This window comes from Taudactylus pleione, unplaced genomic scaffold (assembly GCF_031769625.1).
Source record: "Taudactylus pleione unplaced genomic scaffold, aTauple2 ptg000116l, whole genome shotgun sequence".
Lineage (NCBI taxonomy): Eukaryota > Metazoa > Chordata > Amphibia > Anura > Myobatrachidae > Taudactylus > Taudactylus pleione.
Window position 1 is genome coordinate 3,898,578 of NW_028284518.1, and position 20,178 is coordinate 3,918,755.

General features: G+C 39.0%; 1 protein-coding gene across 1 annotated transcript in view; it reads right to left on the reverse strand.

Annotated features, from left to right (window-relative positions):
* Positions 1 to 897: 897 nt before the first annotated feature.
* The window catches only part of HIVEP1 (HIVEP zinc finger 1), a 176,750-nt gene continuing 157,469 nt past the window's right edge, over positions 898 to 20,178 (reverse strand). The window contains exons 8-9 of the mRNA XM_088471630.1: positions 6,177 to 6,652; positions 898 to 2,624 (exon numbers count right to left, since the gene is read on the reverse strand). Of these exons, the coding sequence (XP_088327756.1) occupies positions 1,491 to 2,624; positions 6,177 to 6,652 (1,610 nt within the window). The 3' untranslated portion in view covers positions 898 to 1,490. The remainder of the gene's footprint in view (positions 2,625 to 6,176; positions 6,653 to 20,178) is intronic.

A 20,178-nucleotide genomic window follows, 5' to 3' on the forward strand; every position in this document is an offset into this window, starting at 1 on the left:
TAACTTTTGTAAAAGCCATGTGATGTTTATGTTCCAGTGTAACACAGAGGGTAAGTGCAGGAACATAATTATTAGCTCTATGTGAACTATAAAATCCACTTTTATAAATGTCGATATGAAACAATGTTTTGTAACTACTGGGTTTGATCTTTATGACACGGACCAAATAGATGCTACAGTAACTGCAATTCATAAACCTGTGTGATAGTAATTGTTTAGTACAAAATTTATGTGCAAAACTTAGATTAGAAAGTAAAATGGCAGTAAAACTTTAATCATTTTTAAAATGCTTTGAGTAGATGGCAAATAACTTTCATACCAGTACCTCAACATTTATATACAACTCAACAGAATAAATTATCAAAATACAGCTTTAATATATCTTAAAAAATAAACAAGAAGTCTTTGCAGTATATTTCTTTAGAGAAAAATAATAGTCTTTTTATATTTGTTTTGTTATTATGCTCTAAGTGCCATGGTTAATAAATATGTATACCCTGTACGTGTTACTTCAGCTTCTAATTTGCATGAAGAATTCTAAGAATTAGGAACAACTCTTTGGTAGAGGCATCTTGTAAGAGGTGGACAGCTTAAACGTATATTTATGCATTATTATGTTCACCTTTTGCTGGTTACACAACAATTGAACAATATGCATTTTTTTCCTTTCATGTCAGTCACTTGAAGGTCTCCCAAGGACACACACACTAATGACAGAGAGAGCACTAAAATAAAACACACATTATTTTTGAAGTTATGTAAGTTTTTCCAATTAAATTACAATACTGCATTATATTTAAATTTCAAACAGTATTTTAAATGGCATCTTAATGGCCATTTTCCTTTAAACTTTAAATGTGCTTTTTAGAATTACACAACACACAGTACAACCAAAAGTAAAGTCAGTAATAAAAATTTTACTGGAACATATGTTAACACAGAATTTCTGTTTTAAAGTGTAAAGCTACCGTCTTGCACACAAAGATGGACAGAACCATTTTCCAAGACTAATATGGACACAATAAATATGGAGTTTTACATACAAGATCTGTACACAAAGTTGCCCCACGTCCATAAAAAATGACATTTAACAGTGCAACATATACATATATAATTTTATAATTTAATTATTTTACTCAACATGAGATATGAACATACGTACTAAACACAAGCAACTACCTTGGTTATGTACATATATAATATTTATATTTTATTCACTGATATGTACATATTTCTACACATAAAATTCCAAAAGGCACAATTGTCTATACAACATGTACAAAAATGGCGGGAGCAGACAAAACAAAAAACGACAATTATTGGTCAAGAGTTCATGATTGCACAAGTGTAATGTGTAAGAAAAATGTGCTTTAAAGATAAGTAAGGTTTTAAATAAACCTTGAAGTCTCTTTATATCCCCCACCCACAAAAAAGTAAAAAAAAATTAAAAATAAAAAAATACTGGAACTAAGATTTTAAACAACATGTCTCTAGGTTGCTATAACCAGTCTGCCTTCGTCATCACTACTGCTGGAATCACTGAACTTCATTGTGGTCTGTCTTGAGATCATCTCAGTTCTCTTCCTATGTCGAATGGGCGGAAGAGTATGACTTACAGGAGACCTGTTTGAAGTTTTAGAGTGGAGTTTTAAATAAACATCTGGTATGGTGGATGTTTTCATTTGACTGGAAATTATGTTAGGCCTTGATTTTAACTGGCTTTGTCTTTCAGAATCCATACTACAGGTTCTTCTCCTTTCTTCCATAACAGCAGCATCGCTTAATACTTTTGGAGATTGCTGCATCTGTGGTGAAGCTTTTGATGATTCAGACGGCTTCATATTTTTGGCATCTGCCCCTGGGAGGTTGGCCGGACTATGGACAGGTGCTGTGCTACATGATGGTGATTTATCAGGAACTCCTTGGCTATCAACAGGTATTGGACTGATAGATGGGATTAATGTAGGCAATGCTATGTTCAGAATTTGGAGGCTTGGAATGTGAGCATGTGGACTAGGGTTACTCTGGGGAGCAGGGCTTGTTGTTAAAACTTGTAAACCAACTGCATTTAGAGTAATTCCTGAAGGATGAATTTGTGGAGCAATACTTGTGTTTGATAGACCTAATATGTTCACAGTTTCCATGCCGAGTGGCTGTATGGGTTGTAAGCTTGATGCACTAAGACCGGGCATGTTAACTTGACCAATTGGAATACATGGTACAACACCATTGACTTCAGCTACACCTATCTGGCTTTGGGTGTTCGGTACTTCTGCAGACTTATCACTATGAAGACTTGCAGTTCTATGAATTACCCCCACAGCTGGTATTGTGAGTTGGACTTGTCCAGCTGGGAAGGGCACAAATGTGGAGTATGCAGTTAATCCAGCTGGGACAAGCTGAATACCTCCTACTGGAATCATGCTGTAGGGAGACCTTACAGGCTGCTGTGAATGCAAAGGCAAATGGCTAAATAGATGTGTTGCAGCAGTTGACATTTGATTGAGCTGTTGAGATAAGTTGGGGGATATTTGTTGTTGAATGTCAAAGTCAGTTACAGATGAGTCCATTGTCTGTGTGCTCCGGTCTACTGGGGAAGATGGTGTGTTTACAGATGATGAGTCCTGCAAAAACCAAACGAAGAAACAATGTTCATTAAGTGCACCTGTAGGTACATCATAAACATAACCACTTATATCACAATGATGCTTAGAATTTCAAACAAAAATGGGCAATCTGAAACCAAATGCAAGTGCCCTATATTAGGAAAAGATGTTTTGATATATAATTATACACTGAAGTGCCAAAAGTCATGGGATAGCAGTATGTAAAGGTAATGGTAGGTGGCGTCACGGTACTGTGACGTCTTGAAAATGCCCAGACCTACATCAGTTGTAATCTGACATCTCGTGAGTCAATCTGAGAACCAGCTAGGCTGCTCATAGCAAGGCGACATGAATTATCGGAGCTTGAATGGGACCAACGGATTTGAAATTCCATTTCTGAAGTTGTGCGTATATTCAATATTCCTCGATCTACGGTGTCACATGTGTAAAGGGAATACCTCATGGAAGGCATTACCTCCACACTGTGAACAGCGTAGTGGCCAACCACAGGTGCTTAATAATCATGACCAGCAGTGTCTGTGGTAACAGACAAGCGACACTGGATCAAATCACATCCACATGCATATCCAGCAGGTCAGTGCAGCATTCTTTAGCTTCCATGAGATATGGGAGCAGAAGACCCATCAGCGTGCCCCTGTTAACACTACGACACCAGACACAGCGCCTCACCTGGGCTTGTGACATCGTTAATTGGACCCTGGAGTACTGGCAACATGTGGCCTGGTCCGATGAGTCACAGTTCCTATTGTTTCAGGCTTATGCTAGGGTTCGGGTGTGGTGCAGACCCCATGAGACCATGGTTCCAGTTGTCAACAAGACACCGTGCAGGCTGGTGGTGGTTACATAATGGTGTGGGTTGTGTTCACCAGGCACGGGTTGGGTGCATCTGAACATGGCGTTGACCGGTAACTGCTACATTGCATTGCTTGATGTCCATTTGCGGACATTCATGGACTTCATGTACCCCCACAAAGAAGGAATATTCCAGCAGGATAATGCACAGTGTCATTGGTCTCAAGTTATTCAGAATTGGTTCGAGGAGCACTGTGTAGAGTTCAGACAAATGATGTGGCAACCACGTTCGCCCGGCATGAACCGTATCAAGCTTTTATGGGATGTGGTGGAGAGGTCCATTTGCACCCAAGCTCCTGCATCTACAAATATCAGTGAACTATGGGAAGCTATCCAGGCGGCATTGGTCAACATCTCTCCAGAGGTCTTCTGTCCAATTGTGGAATCGTTGTCACGTCGGGTTTCTGCTCTTCGCTGGGCTAGAGGGGATCCTACACAATACTAGTCATCTATCCCATGACTTTTGGCACTTCAGTGTATATACACACGGACACACGATACAGACTTGTTTGTGCAAATGGCATATATGTTGTTTAAACACAGTGTCGAACAGATTGCTGATTATTTCTTCAAGCATCTGACAGTAGGTTTTAAAAGCTCTGATTGACTACAGGTTGCTTCTAGCCCTATTCACATGAAACATGCATACACATGAACAGTGAGAACAAAACTAACAAGTGCTCACACCCTAGTGAAATGCATCTAAAAATCATAAGTGCTAGCTACTAAATTAGAACATATTCCAAACACACCCATCTCTAATGAAAAATAAGAGACTTGGCTTGAAGAAGTGCTGCATTATAATCAAATGCTTTCATGGTAAAAACTAAACCTTTGTTTTACTAGTTAAAAAAAATTCATTTAGTAGTGACCTGCCTGGCGTCAATAGGCTTAGATGGACATTTCTATCCTTAAGCTAAAATCTTAAAGAATATAAGAGATTGTTCACACTAACGTTGTATAGATGCACAAACTAGCAGATGAAGGTGCTTAAAACGCTTTCATTGTTTTCAATGGTTACACAGTCTTCAAGAAATGAAAATGCCTCCGAACAAGTTTAGGAGTAGATGTATGAAGCAGTGAAAAGAGTGGAGAAGTGCGACAGTGAAGAAGTTGCCCATGGCAACCAATCAGCTTTGAGGTTGCATTTATCAAGTACATTCTATAAAAATGATAGTTAGAAGCTGTTTGGTTGCCATGGGTAACTTCTCCACTAATTTTAATGCTTCATACATCTACACCAAAATGTGTTAATGTGCCTTCATAAGTTTGTAACAAAAAAGTCACATAGTGCATTGAAATGGCAAAACAAAAAAATTGCATTGCTGTTATAATGCCTTAATAACTGCATACAATTATAAAAATAATAAAACTGCGCAATGCATCAACTGGATGCCAGGGCATGCTGATGTTGTAGTTATAGAAGCAGTCATGGGTATGCTTACACTTTGAGTTCCAGAAGTACCAGCATACCCAAGCAGTTTCTGGTTGCAAGGTCCAGAATTACCACGTAAAATAATGCAAATTTATGACTATAATTAATACCCCATTACACACTTGTTTGGCCATTTGGCATCTTTTTGGGTATTTTTGGTGAGATAGTTCATTATTAGATTATACCGGACATCTCCACATCACTATTTGAGGATTAACTGGGCGAAAAGTTTGTGTTCCCCCATACATTACATATGGACAAATGATATTTGTTCTCCATACTCATTTGGACCTATGAAACTAATTGATATACATTTTTTGATATTGTTAGTATTCCATGTTTACATTTGAAGGTATTAAGATATAAATGGTTAATGTGACATCATTTTGCGCCCTCTAGTGTGTTTTTTATGTTTCCATATCCTGGTTCTTACTAACAGGAATCCACTGTGAGGTGCGGCCCTATTCACTAGCGTAAGATAAATGCATTTTTATCAGTGTATGCATGTATATATATATATATATATATATATAGAACACTTGAATTTCATGGGACAAATAATTTTAATTTGAACTCCTTGCAGTGACGGAGGACCCCGGACGATTGCGTTATCCAATACAGGAGTGACTATTCAAGACTACGCTTGAAAGGAGCACTGGGAAATGGTAATGCCATCATTTACCACTTCCATATCACAGAGGATCACTATTTACTGGCACTTCTAACAGACTGCGTTATATCAAAGTTAAGCAAGGGAGCTGAAATAGCAATAAACTTTCTCAGCAAGAATATATCACAAATATTCATTCACCAATAACAAGCAAACATTTCTTAACAGTAAGAATAATCTTGAATAACTTTGCTTATTAACATTACAGTGAAAACCACACATCTTAAGCAATGCTAGCAAATAATCTTGCAAGGCCCCTGACACAAAATGATTTCTTACTTCACCTGACATTATTAAAAGCAGGGAACAAGCAACCTTAAGATGGAAGGGTAAACATAATAATTGTGCAGTTTTGTAAAACCGTCTGTGTTGATACATTGCACAAGATCACAACACTACATATGCATTTTAAATGTTGCACTAAACTGTAGCAAATCCTTATCTTTGATCTTTTACAAATCATGTCCAAACAAAACGATTAAGGGGCAAATGGCATAAAGAAAGAAAATATAGATTCCAAGGCCTTGGTGTTTGCATAGCTTTGCCATATTATATATTGTCATCTTATTATGTTTCAAGTTATATAACTTACATGTGATACTGTCAGAGCTGTTGCTTCTCCTGGGACATCCGGGCCCTCTGCACCATCGGGATAATCCACGGACATTTGATGACATAGGGATTTAGGAGATGTTGGTTTGCTTAGAGGTATGGTCTCTTGTAGCAAAACGTCATCACCTTTCTCATTGTAATTGTCTGGTTTGCAAATAGCTGAAGTGGTCAGGGCCGTCATTCTGGTGATCAATGCTTTGGGAAGAATATCCATTGAGTTAGCTTGAGCATAACAGTGTGGAATTCGAACATCCTCATCGGTGCTGGATGCTTCTTGCTGGCTATTACGAAAAGGATAATGCTGGGGGCTTGCTGTAACAGATGGAGTAGCCGAGAGACCAGAATCTGCTTGACTGTCTTCATCCTCATCCTCATTATCATTGTCATCGTCCTCTGCACCATCTGAGTCATCTCCATCAAATCCTGACCGCTCACCTGTATACCTTTGCCTTTCACCTGCAAAAAAACAAAACAGAACCGTAAAAACTAAGTCTCCAGGTACCTATAAGAGGACATTTCTTTCAGTAAGCACCCATTTTTAACTCCAAGGTATAGTTTTACATAAGTGTAAGGTTTCTAAGGAATTGGTCCACCAACATTTAGGCCTAGACATAGCTCACATATTAAGTTTTGTACTTGGTAAATACCACAGATATGGCTGTATCTATTAACTTTTACCCAGTTGGCATTCTTTTGAAGTACATGTTCCAAACTTTAGCCCAGAATTTGCTGATGCCAAATACATATTTGCACAGTGAGTTGTTTGCATATGATGTAACGCAGATTGTTCATTTGCAGAACAAAATGACCAACTATAAAAGCGATATTGTTTTGATAGCCTGATAGCCAGCACTGGCTGAAGTTGGAGAGCGCATTTCATGGGAATGCAGCTAGTTTAGCTTTGTATTTTGCTCTACTGAATCATGACCGGAGCCCACCTGCTGTTTCAGAAGCAACAGCCAGAGCACATTCACATAAGCCTTATGGCTCACTTTCAAGAAACGTTTGGAGTCCCCAGGAAGGGACACCCCCATCACTTACTAGATGTGTGCAAGAGATGGGGGTGTTCAACTTCTGCATTCACAGTACATTTACAATTAAAATGATCATGGCATCTGAAATAAAAGAGGAATTAGGTGCATCATCTTTAAAGGCAATTCATATTTATGATGAAAGAGGTAACAAGACTTTATTAGCAACCATTCATGAATGAAAATGGACTTCATTTTATTTGATGGAATTTACCTGCTTATAGTATACATTATATTTCCATGGTATAATGGTTTGGCTGTCAAGGTTTGTTTTGGATGTTTATATGAAGGTGTAAACGGTGTACCATACAGAAAGTGCCTTGAATGTTTAATGGCACGTGTAGCTGGTGAGAAGGGATGCAGCTGGCATCCCGACAGTCAGGATGCAGACGGGCACAACACAGGCTGTCATAATCCCAACAGATTGCGGATGTAAGTATTAGGGTCAGGGGTAGAGGTAGGGTAAGACACTAGGGTTAAGATGGGGGGGGGGTTAGGGTCAGGGTAAGGGTTATAATACTTACAAAAACCTGTCGAGATTCTGGCAGTTGCCATCCTGACCGTTGGGATCCCGAACCCAACCCAGTGAGAAAAGGATGTACAATATCAAATGTAAAGGACTACATGTATTGCTAATCTGATTAGATTAGGTGCAAATTCTTTAAATCTAACAAGTGTACAACTATTGAAGATTGAACATGTGCTGCAAATCTCTATCTGTTCTGTCGTATCAAAACTGTAATCTGTATGAAGCAAGCATTGTTTTTTACTAGCAATCAGTTTTAAAAATATTGTACTGTAAATTGCAATTGTATGCTGATGTCATGTTGTAGAAATGCAATTGTTAGCTAAACATGGTGAGAGTGTGGCCTGATGTAGGGAGAAATTACTTGCTAGACTGGAAATTACTCCTTGTATTAGTATTGCAGCTTTCCCAGCATAGTTTTCTTTCTTTGCACTTAGCAGTCTCACTTACCACTTTTTATGTATATTAATATAGATTACGGCTATCTAAAGCCAGTTCTGGGTACATACTGTAGGAACATTTTCACACAAAAGCACTAATGACAATGAAACATGCAAACTATTAGAACATGAATATAAATTAATTAGGTGAGAAAAACAGCCAGTACTATTTATGCACTGCAACTTTAACAATAAATCACTATTACAACTAGAATTATGGGACCACACAAAAAAGTGTTATGGGGCACACACTTGAACGATAAATTGTTAGATCGGCAGACGCGCTTACTGATCTAACAATTTGGCAAGATTATGTACAAACAATATGTGCATACACACACCAATCAGCCAGCCCAAAATGACTGGCCAGAAGAACCAGCTACAATGTCATTATCGCTGGTTTCTGTGGCCAGCATATGGGCTGGTCCGTTGTGTGCGCACACAACCAGATGTGAATGAGATATCTTTCTGATATATTGCATCTGCCGTGCAGCACTGTGAATCAATATATCTGCGAAATACACCGTTCACAGATATAGTGTGTGTACACACTGCCATATGGACGGAACAACAGATCGTTCATTGGCTGTGCTAATTATATATTGCCTAGTGTGAACCCAGCATTATTTGTGATTTTATTTTGCTATATTTCACAGAATAGACTATAAAAATATATATCCTTTTTATAAAATCAATTATTTTCATACACAACATATAGCAATTTACTTCTACAATTCTTCATGTATTTCTCTTTTGTTAGGTAAATTGATACTTGACAACCCAGATCAACAGGCATAAGAGCACCCACATTGCAATTAGATTACCAGTGAATGTGTGGAGATCTATTGCATAGTAACGGAAGCAATGGCATATTTCACTGCATTCTGACATCAGATAAATAATGTTACAAAAACAAATTGGCTAATTGTATGTCCACCAAAGACCATTAAACATGATGAAGATTAATAGATCATTGGCAATTCATCATTCTTCACCCATATTGTCAACGTGCTAAAACATATATCCATCCGTTGAAATAGAATACAAAGAATTTTCCCCAATATCTTAAAACATACTCATTTTAGGATCTGAGGAAGCTCCAGTTCCTGAGATACAAATGTTGTCAGATACTTTACAAAAAAAAACAAAAAACTTCCTTCTAATAAATAATTATATATATTCAACACAATGTAATTTGACACAAAAGGCACAAAGACTGAGGCTTAGGGCTCGATTCAGACCCGCTCGCTAGATGCGTACGTTCGCTTGATGCATATGCAAATTCGGCTAAGTGACGACAAGGCAGGCTATCGCAAGGCATAAGCACGCCCACTATATCTTGGTGTGTGATTGCTTTGTGTATACAGACGCCCACCAAACTGTCTTAAGACATCCACTTGCGCACGTCATCTCCAGGAAGTGTATGCAACCATCGGTACAATGGGTACCATCGGATGCATTTGCAGCGCTTAAGGTTGACTATACCCTATCGCAAGCACTGCGAGCACTTCAGTGTAAAATTCAACCAGGTGATGTGTACAATAGTACTGCCAGTTAATTATGCACGCCTCTGAAACAGCGTTAAGACACTCATGCACGCCTGCATTCGCACCTCCACTCCCCCGTTGCTAGTGGCCTGCCCCTGTTACCATCCACAAACGGCTTGCCCTGTCACTCATTCAGCTGGGCTATCTATGCTCGGCGAGCATACGCTTCCCAATCGCTCGGACTGGTTCGCGCACTGCGATGCATATGCATGCGCACATTGCGAAACATCACCAGCTACGAGTGAACGCTTCCTAGCGAGCGGGTCTGAATCAGGTCCTTAGTCTTATCACTGAAAAAAACATGAAATATTGTGTGCATAAACACCAAATAAAACAAACCCCCACCTCTGTATACAGTAAAACATGATTTTTTTATATATATTTATAATGGGATGTAGTCAGCATCCTGGCGTGCAGGATGCTGACGGTCTAAATACCGGCGCCAGAATCCATGCTCCAGAATCCCAACCACTGGCATCCCGAAGGTAAGTATCGGGGGTTAGGTATAGGGTTAGACACTAGGGGGAGGGTTAGGTTTAGGGTGCGGGAAGTGGGAGGTTAGGTTTAGGCACAAGGGGGGAGGTTAGGTTTTGGCATCGGAGAGGGAGGGTTAGGGTAGAATACTTACCTACCGCTGTCGGGATTTTCACTGTCAAGATGCCGTTGTCGGTATTCTGACATGCGGCATCACTACCATCGGGAACTCATACCCAACCCTTTATAATAATCATTGTAACGTGCTGTATAAATTAAAATGTATGGTTTCTCTGAAAATGACTAAAAAACCTCACTTAGGGCTTCCCTAGTAATCACTACCTCCATCAGTAGACAACTGGTGTGTACCCCATACCAGTGGGTATGGTGAGGATATCTTCTGCACTCTGTTGTTGTAGGCAGTGCTCCCCCAATGGTGCAAAAACCTTCAAGCTATAAATCATCTCATTGCACCTCAGCTCAGCAGCTGTCTTGTGACACTGCACTCCATTAAATACCTGTGTCATGGAATGGTACTGTACTGTACTGTAGGCATTATTGGGACCATTTCTATTCCTGGCACTCTATCCTCTGTGATCCAGTTTCCCTCTGCTCCCGCATGGCACCCTATACTATTACACAGTACTCTCTTAGCACCATGGTCTAATAACTACAGACATATTGAAAATGCACCTGCATTTGTAAACTGTAACAAATATAAGAATTCACCACCTTGAATTTCTGTGACCTCATATGTTTAGAATGTTATAGCGATGATTGAATTTTAATATTCATATTATTTACTGTAGGGAGTGCATGGTTTACTTTTTCTGAATAAATTTAGTAAAACCTTCTCTGTTGCTAGAACAACTAATATTCTGTGTAGATGCTGTTAAAGTGTAATTTAATGTAGTATTAAAATATAGTACATGGCATTTACATTGAATGTCTGTTATACAAGATTATTCGACAAAATAATGACATCCGTTTTAAAGGTAGACTAAAATAGTATTTTTGTGATTCATAGAACTTAGTAAAATGGGCTACTTGTACAAGTTATGTCTGTGGAACAGCATTGAGCCTGTGACAAATTCTGCCTTCCCAATTGCTCCTGCTCCCCTTAAGCAGCACAGCTGCCTGTTTGTGGACAAAACTAATCTTAAAAATAATTCCTCCTTTGATCCATGGCACTGAGTAAAACTAAATAGGCCTTTGGTTCTGGGTGACTGGCAGCAGACAGTTGCTCACTGCACATCCCTTTCAAGTTGTACATACTCGTTGTCATCCCAAGGCTTCAATCTCACCAATCTCACAGGGAAAGGACTTGCTTCCTTCAGCGAACCAAGCATGAAAAGTTAAACATAAAAGTAGCTATACCCCTTTATATCACCTATCACCTTGATGCTGGCAAACGGAATCCTCATGTTGCACAAACAATAAAAGGGACATTTTTAACTACTGTAGGTGAACTAATGACAAATTGTTTAAAGCCTACAACATCATGTTTCAGGCAGATCATTTAATGAATTGGTAAGTAAAAGCTAATGAAAGAGGAAATTTAGGGCAAAACGATTTTTTTGTTCTATTTTAAATATATAGACACAGGGCTGGAATCATTTAAATACTGTGCGAGGAAAATGGTTGTAGCCTCTGACTTTTATGCCCAGAGCTATTCAATTAAAAGCCCTTTACCTTGCGCAGTACATCCGCAGCTAACGCATGTTAACCCATAAATTCCCGGACAAGTATCCAGAGCTATGAGTTAACGCGTCTGCGGCTGACACGAAAAGGGCAGAAAGCACTACTCAATGTAATTATTTGAAAATAAGATCATAGGATTCTTTTAATATACCACATACACTTTTCATGAACACGAACGCACACACATACATACAAATGTGTCCACATACATTCTTGCAAGGAGTCATACCAAACAGGCCCTTTTTGCGCGCTGGGTCCCGCGTGACACTGCTAGCGCCGGGCGTCTTTTTTGGCCGAAAATGTGAGACTGTGCTGACTAATAAGAAATAAAACACTAGTATATATGTGTGCGACTGAGTCTGCATCTGTATACGAAATGCCGTGGTCATGGCTTTTTTCCCAAGCCAAGTTCCGTTGTGGTTCATATACAGACTCAGTGGCACACAGACGTACATGTGTCACATATCACATTAATCAGTACAGTCTCCTGGTGCGTCCTAGTCACATCGTAATTAAGATGCATTTGCGGCAGAAACGATGCAAAAAAACAGGACCTAATGGCTCACTCACAGCGGGCATATCGCTCCACATGGCGTATTGAGGGTAGATGCATGAGGACACATCTGTACACATACTGTACATACATACACATAATAGCTAATCTTTATAGTCATATATCCCTGCACCAATGTATCTGTACCATTTATAAGACTAGACTAATATATATATTTTTATACTAACCGTGTACACAGACTCATCTATATCAAAAACTGCCCCACATAATTTACTGACAATTGTTTATGTTTCAGGAGCTGTCTTTGTCAACAGACTGGCATTCTGAGACTTGTAGTTCCAGAATACCTGCAGAGCAAGATTGTGGAATTTGAAAATACGATTGAATTCAAATGCGTTGCAGAACTGTAAAGCCAATAAAAATAAAGAGAGCTACTGAAAAAAAGTAATAAAAAAATTATAAAGGTTATACCAAGGACTCATTGGGCTCCCCACCACTATCTTGAAAGACAATGTGTTTGTTTTTACTTCTTTGTGTGAGGAAAAGTGTTAATCTTGTGTGTTGTCTGGGTTGTCATTTTGCTTCTGTGCAAACTGACCTCTATCATTTCCTTTCTTTCAACTTATTCAACTTCAGTGACCTCACGCCCCTCTTCAGCAAACAGTACCATGAACTCTGACCCCTACAAACCCATTGGTACTAATTACAGCCTAATCTCCTTGCACTCACAACACATTCAGAGGTGAAATACCTCTTGCCAATGACAATGACAGAAAGACAATATTGCAGTTCATTTGCTTCTCCAAAATAATTCTGCAAGCTTGCATATTGTTATAATCCATGTTTATTTATATAGCGCCACCATTTAATGCAGCTTCTTACATAGAATCATTTGTCATAAACATCAATCCCTGCCCCCATTGGCAGTCTACATTATCTACCACACAAACGCACACTAGAGTCCATTAATGGCTGCAGGGAGTATATTTTGGAGGAAAATGCACAGAAACTCATGCAAACAGAGGGAGAACATGTAAATCTCCACACACATAGTGCACAGGTTAGAATTCTATTCATAGACTCCAGCACTGTGCCACCATGCTGCCCATGATGGCATGGCTGTTTTTTTTTATTTTTTTAACTAAATTATTTCAGATGACTCAATTTTGTGAACATGCACAATGGAAATAGTAAGTGTATGTAAAAATGACTGTGTTTCTGTCCACACCTTTCTATGGAATCTCCCGGAGTAGAAATTCAATTTGGAAACTCAAGGCGAGGAAATTAAGACAGCATATTGTACAAAGGTTGCAAAATATGCTAGGATTATATAAAATATACACATACTTATAATTCGATCACTCCCCACATGCATCAGTGAGACTTAGGCGCCCCTGACCTTGTCGCCAGCTTGGACCACGTTTGGTAAGTACTAACCACTGCATGCCGAAGGGGTGTTCAACATGCTTCCCTTTAGTTTCTGTGGATCTACACATACCAGCATTCCCTGACAGTTTTAGCATGCACTACTAGCAACACTGTGACAGAGCATGCTGGCATGTATAGATCCACAGCAGCTGGAGGGCCACAAGTTGAACACCCCTAGCATATCATCAACAACCCACAAGACCTGCCATTTTGGAGCTGCTCTGACCCAGTAATCTAGTGATCACTTTTTGGCCCATACCAAAGTTGCTCAGATCCCTACACTTGCCCATTTTCCTGATTCCAACACAACAACTTTAAGAACTGAGTGTTCACTTGCTGCCTAAATACTGTACATCCCACCCCTAGACAGATGCCATTGTAGCAAGATAATCAATTCAATTCACCCATCAGTGGTTTTAATGTTATGGCTGAAGGTGTGTGTATGTGTTTTTATTTTTATTTTTTGGTTGTTATTACCACATACTGTAAAATAAAATGTAAATACAAAAACAAGGTAATTTTAACCTTTTATTTAAAATTCCATATACTGTCTAGATATAAAAATGTTGCAAAATATTGTATATGTTTTGCTGTCATTACAGCTGTAGATAGAAGTTATTCTACGATATGATTTCTTGTCTTCTTCTAAAAATTAGTGTGGGAATAACTAAACTAATTGTTGTCGGTGCAGTGCAGACTACACAAAACATTTGTGATTCCAGGGGCTTTTATTAAACATATAAAGGTCCAGTTATTTCACTTAATGTGTCAGAACAAAATCAAGTATCAGGTGCAAGTTGTAACGATCAATGTTTCACGCATATGATTTATGAAATAATTACAAACTCACATGAGGTATCTCTGTCATTTGAAACGTGTTTAAAGATCGAGAAAGCACTGTTTTAGGCTTGAGTGAACGGAGTAATTGTTGTTTGTAGACTGACTATATATCAACTGTTTTTTTTTTTTTTCATAAAACTATATAGAAACTGCAGTTTCTGAAAATTTTTATGAATTGTTGCTATGTACTAGTAGATTAATGGAGGAGGGTAATTAGCGCTGTAGATTGCAACCCCATTTTCATCAATGGGGACTACGATCTGACCTATGTACCAAACTCCGAAAAGCGAAGTCACCAGTTTACACCATCCTCAGATGCTGTAAAGCGCTTTAAAATTATGGCGGCTTTACTTGCAAGTCAGAGATCTTCCACTCATCTGTAGCCTCTGGCAGATTCCCCCGGAGGAGTCTTTCACAAATGTGAAATATTCTGCCAAAATGCTGGGAAAGTATCTCACAGGGACAGGGGTTAGTGCTACTGCGATCGCAGTGGGTTCAGTTTAGTACATAGCAAGGATATTTTCATTTGAAATTAAAATGTCCGCTGCGATACAGAGTGTTGTTAATTTCGGCAATGCCGCAATCATTGATACATAGGTCTCCTATGTTTATTGACTAGGTGAAGTTTCTTATTGCCTCTTGATGTATTAATTTTTAAATTTACATAAAATCTCATGTCAGACAGCAACGTAATTCAATCTAGAGCTCCGGATTATGAGTGTACTGTCCTATAAGTTAGATGGTATATTTAAATTTCATGAAATATAAAAAGAAAAACTGTAGCAGATCAACATACGAAAAGTTAAAATGCCAATGCATGATATCCAGTTTTTCACCATATATTGCTACTTACCACATAATACTAAAAATACAAGAGAAGTTACTGTTAACCACATTCCAGCAAATATTCGCTTAAAAGGTGCCCTGCGGGGGTATAAGAAAAACCTTTGAAGCACACTCACTTTTTAGTTCTTAGATGGTTCAAAAACACATAAGCACATTTAATCAAAATTCAGGATATGAGCGGAATCTAGCTTGACAGCATAAATGACATGTTTTATCAAGCTTCAATATTTCTTTTCCTGGATGCATTTCTAAAATATAAACATTCTCCCAAGTTGTCAATAACTCACTTGGGTGGTAGATAAAAACATTGAAATATAAAAACGTCTTTATACAGATTATATATTCTCATTGAGAAAACTCATATTTTCTTTATGATTCATAATGTAAAATACACATAAGCAGATAGTTACACCACCATAGCTTGTCTATGTTATTTTTTTTATAAACTAGTTAGACTACCCAATTTATGGTGATCGGCACCCGTTGCACTTTCAGAACAGAAAAGCCTGTCTGGGTTCTGGCTGTATGTATTCTATCCTAGTTGTCTGTGTTTTCTTTTATAAACTACTGAAGTCGTAGCTTTAGGCCATATGTCTGCAACTACAAATAATTACTTGATTTTGTGCCAATGTGGACGCAGTAATAGTAGCAACTGACAAGAAGTAAATAGCTTAACATGGGAAGAGCACTAGAAAAATAAAATATTTTGTGACAATTGTTCTTTAAAGCATAGTGCTAATTTACCCATTTAAAATAAATTACAGTATTCGGCTTCTGAAAAAACGGCAGCATTATCTAGTGTGTAAGTGATAGGATGCTGAGGTTCAGTCCACACTCATTTTTGGGAAAGGCTGCCACCTGCTGGGAAAGATAGAGAATGAGAGTTTGAGGTCCATTTCTGCGTTCCAGGGACCTCTCTCAGCATACATCATATCCAAGAAAAAATATAGCCGGTATTCAACCAAAGGATTGGGATCAAGTACTGACTGTATATAAACAGATGTGCATTATTACAGCTACGAAAGCTAAAATATACTAAACTGCTCATACAAATAGCCCCATTGTTTCCCTTCTCAATCAGTTCTCCTCACAGTGTCTATAAAAATGAGGCATTCAGAGGTTATTTCTGAACATATGATATTCTTACTGAATAGCAGCAATTATTTACTATTTTGCATGTTGGTGTTGGAATACAAGGTCTCGTGCCTCTATTTTCCGAGAATCCTTTAAAGTGTGTACACAGTAAAATGACGGATCGGCCGGAACTAACTATTGGTAAATGCATACATACTTACCAATTGTCGGCCTGATGTGCTGTGCCTGATGTCACAACTTGGAAAGTATTTACATGTCCATGCCCACTTATGATAGTCACCCGCGGCCTCTGCAGCAAGTGTACGGGTGCTAAGCTGACCACCTGTACACACAGCACGATGTGCAGATATATCGCCCATCAGCTGTGCTGCACAGCCGTAACGATATGTCTGTGAACGATCGTTCACAGACAACACACTGGCCGATGCACACATGATATATATCGGCCGTTCAATTGAATGGCCGATATGTCAGCCAATGTGTACTCAGCATTTCAGCCTACCCTTTTGTCTATAGAAGCAAATTTGTTTCATTTGTTTTTGTTACCGGAAAAGAATGTGTCCACTGATAAATATGTACTCACTTAAACTCGTAACTACAATTTTGAATTGTCCCCAAGCTTTCTGTAATACTATAATGTATAATTTACACATCTGTTTTAACTGCTACTTACATCATTACATTGTGCACGTCACTCTGCCAGTTCACTTACACCACTGAATAATTAACCTGTATACCTGGTAGTCCTTTATACTCCTACATACAACACAATGTTATTTCACCAAGAAGCTGTTTATCAGTCTATACAAGAGAGTTATATAAGATGTCATACAGAGACAGGACATCATTTTAATAGCATAAAGAAATAAATGCATTGCTATGTTAGGATCATTATACAGCAAAATTGCAGAAGCAGCAAAATTTTTCCCTGGAATCTTTCCTAATATACTTTCAGGTAATCACTGCAACTTCATGCATACAATAACAAGGGTATATGTTTCCCTGTACAGTGGAGTCCCTTGAACATCACAGCAATTTTATCTGGTCTCCCATATGACCCTTGCTAATAGTTTCAATGTGTTGAAATCAATTCTTGCTGATGTGCCGCTGAACATTACCAAGATAGATGATGAGCTGTGCACATTGCCATCTATTATGTAGCAAATGCTTGCTGATTTTCCTGCACAACTCTATGGGATGCAAACAGGGCCAGATTAAGGACCACATGGGCCTCGGGCTGAAAATGTTCAAGGACCTATTGTAAGAAGGACCAGTGCTGTGTGGGTGTGGCCATGCACACTCCTTATGCTGGGCATCCACTATACAATTTTCTGTCAGACATCTGTCCAATCTGGCTGGCTGGAATAAAAACCTGGTAATGTATGGGAGCAACTGACAATCGTCCATTTGCTCACAAACACTGGAAAACAGACAAAAATGGTTGTTCAGACAAATTGGTTAAAATACACAAATCTAATTTGAACAATTTTTTTGTCCTTTTCCCAGTGTGTAAAACCATATGATCGACTCATTTGCTCCCATACATTTCCAGGTTTTCATTCAAGCCAGCCAGATTGGACAGATATCTGACAGAAAAGTGTATAGTGAATGCCCAGCTTTACACTACCAGCCCTAGTGTCTCCCTAAATTAGTAAAAGTATAAAAAATTGCAACATTTTGTGAGAAAAATAGAAATACAATTTTAATACTTATGTTTTACTGGCTAATGTACCCTGATTCCATTTCACCACTCAAAGTAACACATTAATCCTTCACCTCTATAGCAATGCATCCCCTCCCTCACTGCTATAGTAAGACAATACCCTCCCTCACCTGTGCACTAACACATTCCACTCCCTCACCTCTGTAGGACCGAGAGCTACCTGGTTGATCCTGCCAGTAGCATATGCTTGTCTCAAAGATTAAGCCATCCTACTTACATATCTGTCTGTTATTACCCAGTTTTGTTCTATTAATGCTTATAATTGTAAAGCGCAAAGGAATATGCTGCGCTATATAAGAAACTGTTAATAAATAAATAATAAATAAATGCATGTGTAAGTACACACGCCCGGTACATTGAAACTGCAAATGGCTCATTAAATCAGTTATGGTTGCCTTTCCCTCCCGCTCCCATGTTGTAAACACATTCAACATTTCCCTCCCTCACCTGAAATACAATCCCTCCCTCACACCTGTAGTAACAGATTACCCTCATTTACCCCTGTAGTAACTTATTACCCTCCCTCACCTCTGGAGTAACACATTACCCCCGCTCACCTCTATAGTAACACATTCCCCTCTTACTGCTGTTGTAACATATTCCCCTCCCTCACCTGTGTAGTAACACATTCCTTCTCTCACACCTGTACTAACAGAGCTATTGAGGAATCCGTGAATACACATTTTACCCTTTGCAGTGCTGTCTGCCGCATGAGCCACATCAGGATCATATGGCTAGTGACAGCTCCAGAGGTGGGGTTGCAGCACAGTCCAATATTCAACTAGGGGAGCCACACCAAGTGCCAGCGATGTTTGGCAGCATTTGCGGTGACACTTGGTGTGGCTCCCCTATTTGAATACTGGACTGCACTGCAGCCACAATGAGTCAGGCAGGCAGGACATTGCACAGAGGGAGTAAGAGTAAAAAACATTTTAGTCTTCTTCACCCCTTAGGTGTCGAATTAAAAAAAAAAACCTGCTTAGTGGGTGCCTACGTCATGGAAGGCATATAAACTCCCCGAATTGGTTTGGGCTTGGCATTTATGAGTTAGTCATGACATTTGAGAATATATTATATATATATATATATATATATATATATATACACACACACATATATATATATATATAGCCAACTGTGTGGGCAGCTGGTGGCTGGAAACCAACCATCATGCTGTCATGATGATGGGCCTATTTTTATGTGGAGGCCTGGTGCTGTAGCTCCATCCACCCCGACTGTTAACCTCACCCTGGGTGCAAAGGAAAATCAGCAAAGATGGATGGATGTCTGCTCAGCGACATTTACAGTGAATTGAATTCCCATAATACATCCGAAAGCACCCGGAAGTAAGAGCTACTACTGAACTTTCAGATGAAATCTATACTAATATAATAAGAACGTTTTTATCTTTCTGTTTCAAGTTGGCGCAAAAACTACAGAAACGATTTTCATGAAAACTACATCATTTTGTAGTGGAAACTCTTAGAAATAACCTGCCATTGTTTTATCCCGATCTGTCAAGGTAAAGCCGAGCAATAACAAAAATAAAATGTATTGACATCATCAATGCAAGAGAGAGGTGTGTCACAATGCGTGTGGCTGGTAAGGGGTGGGGGGAAAGGTGATTTGGGCCAGTGATCACTTGAATAGGAGAGGCTACATAGCAGTCTGTGTAGAGGACACACAGTGACACTGGTATGAGTGGTGGGTGCTGCTAACACCAGTCTGTATAGCACTGCTGGTCACGTGGGAGACTCCTGTGACTAGAACACCTCAAATAAAAAAAAATGTTGGCAGAAGCAATTTTATCGCGGGCG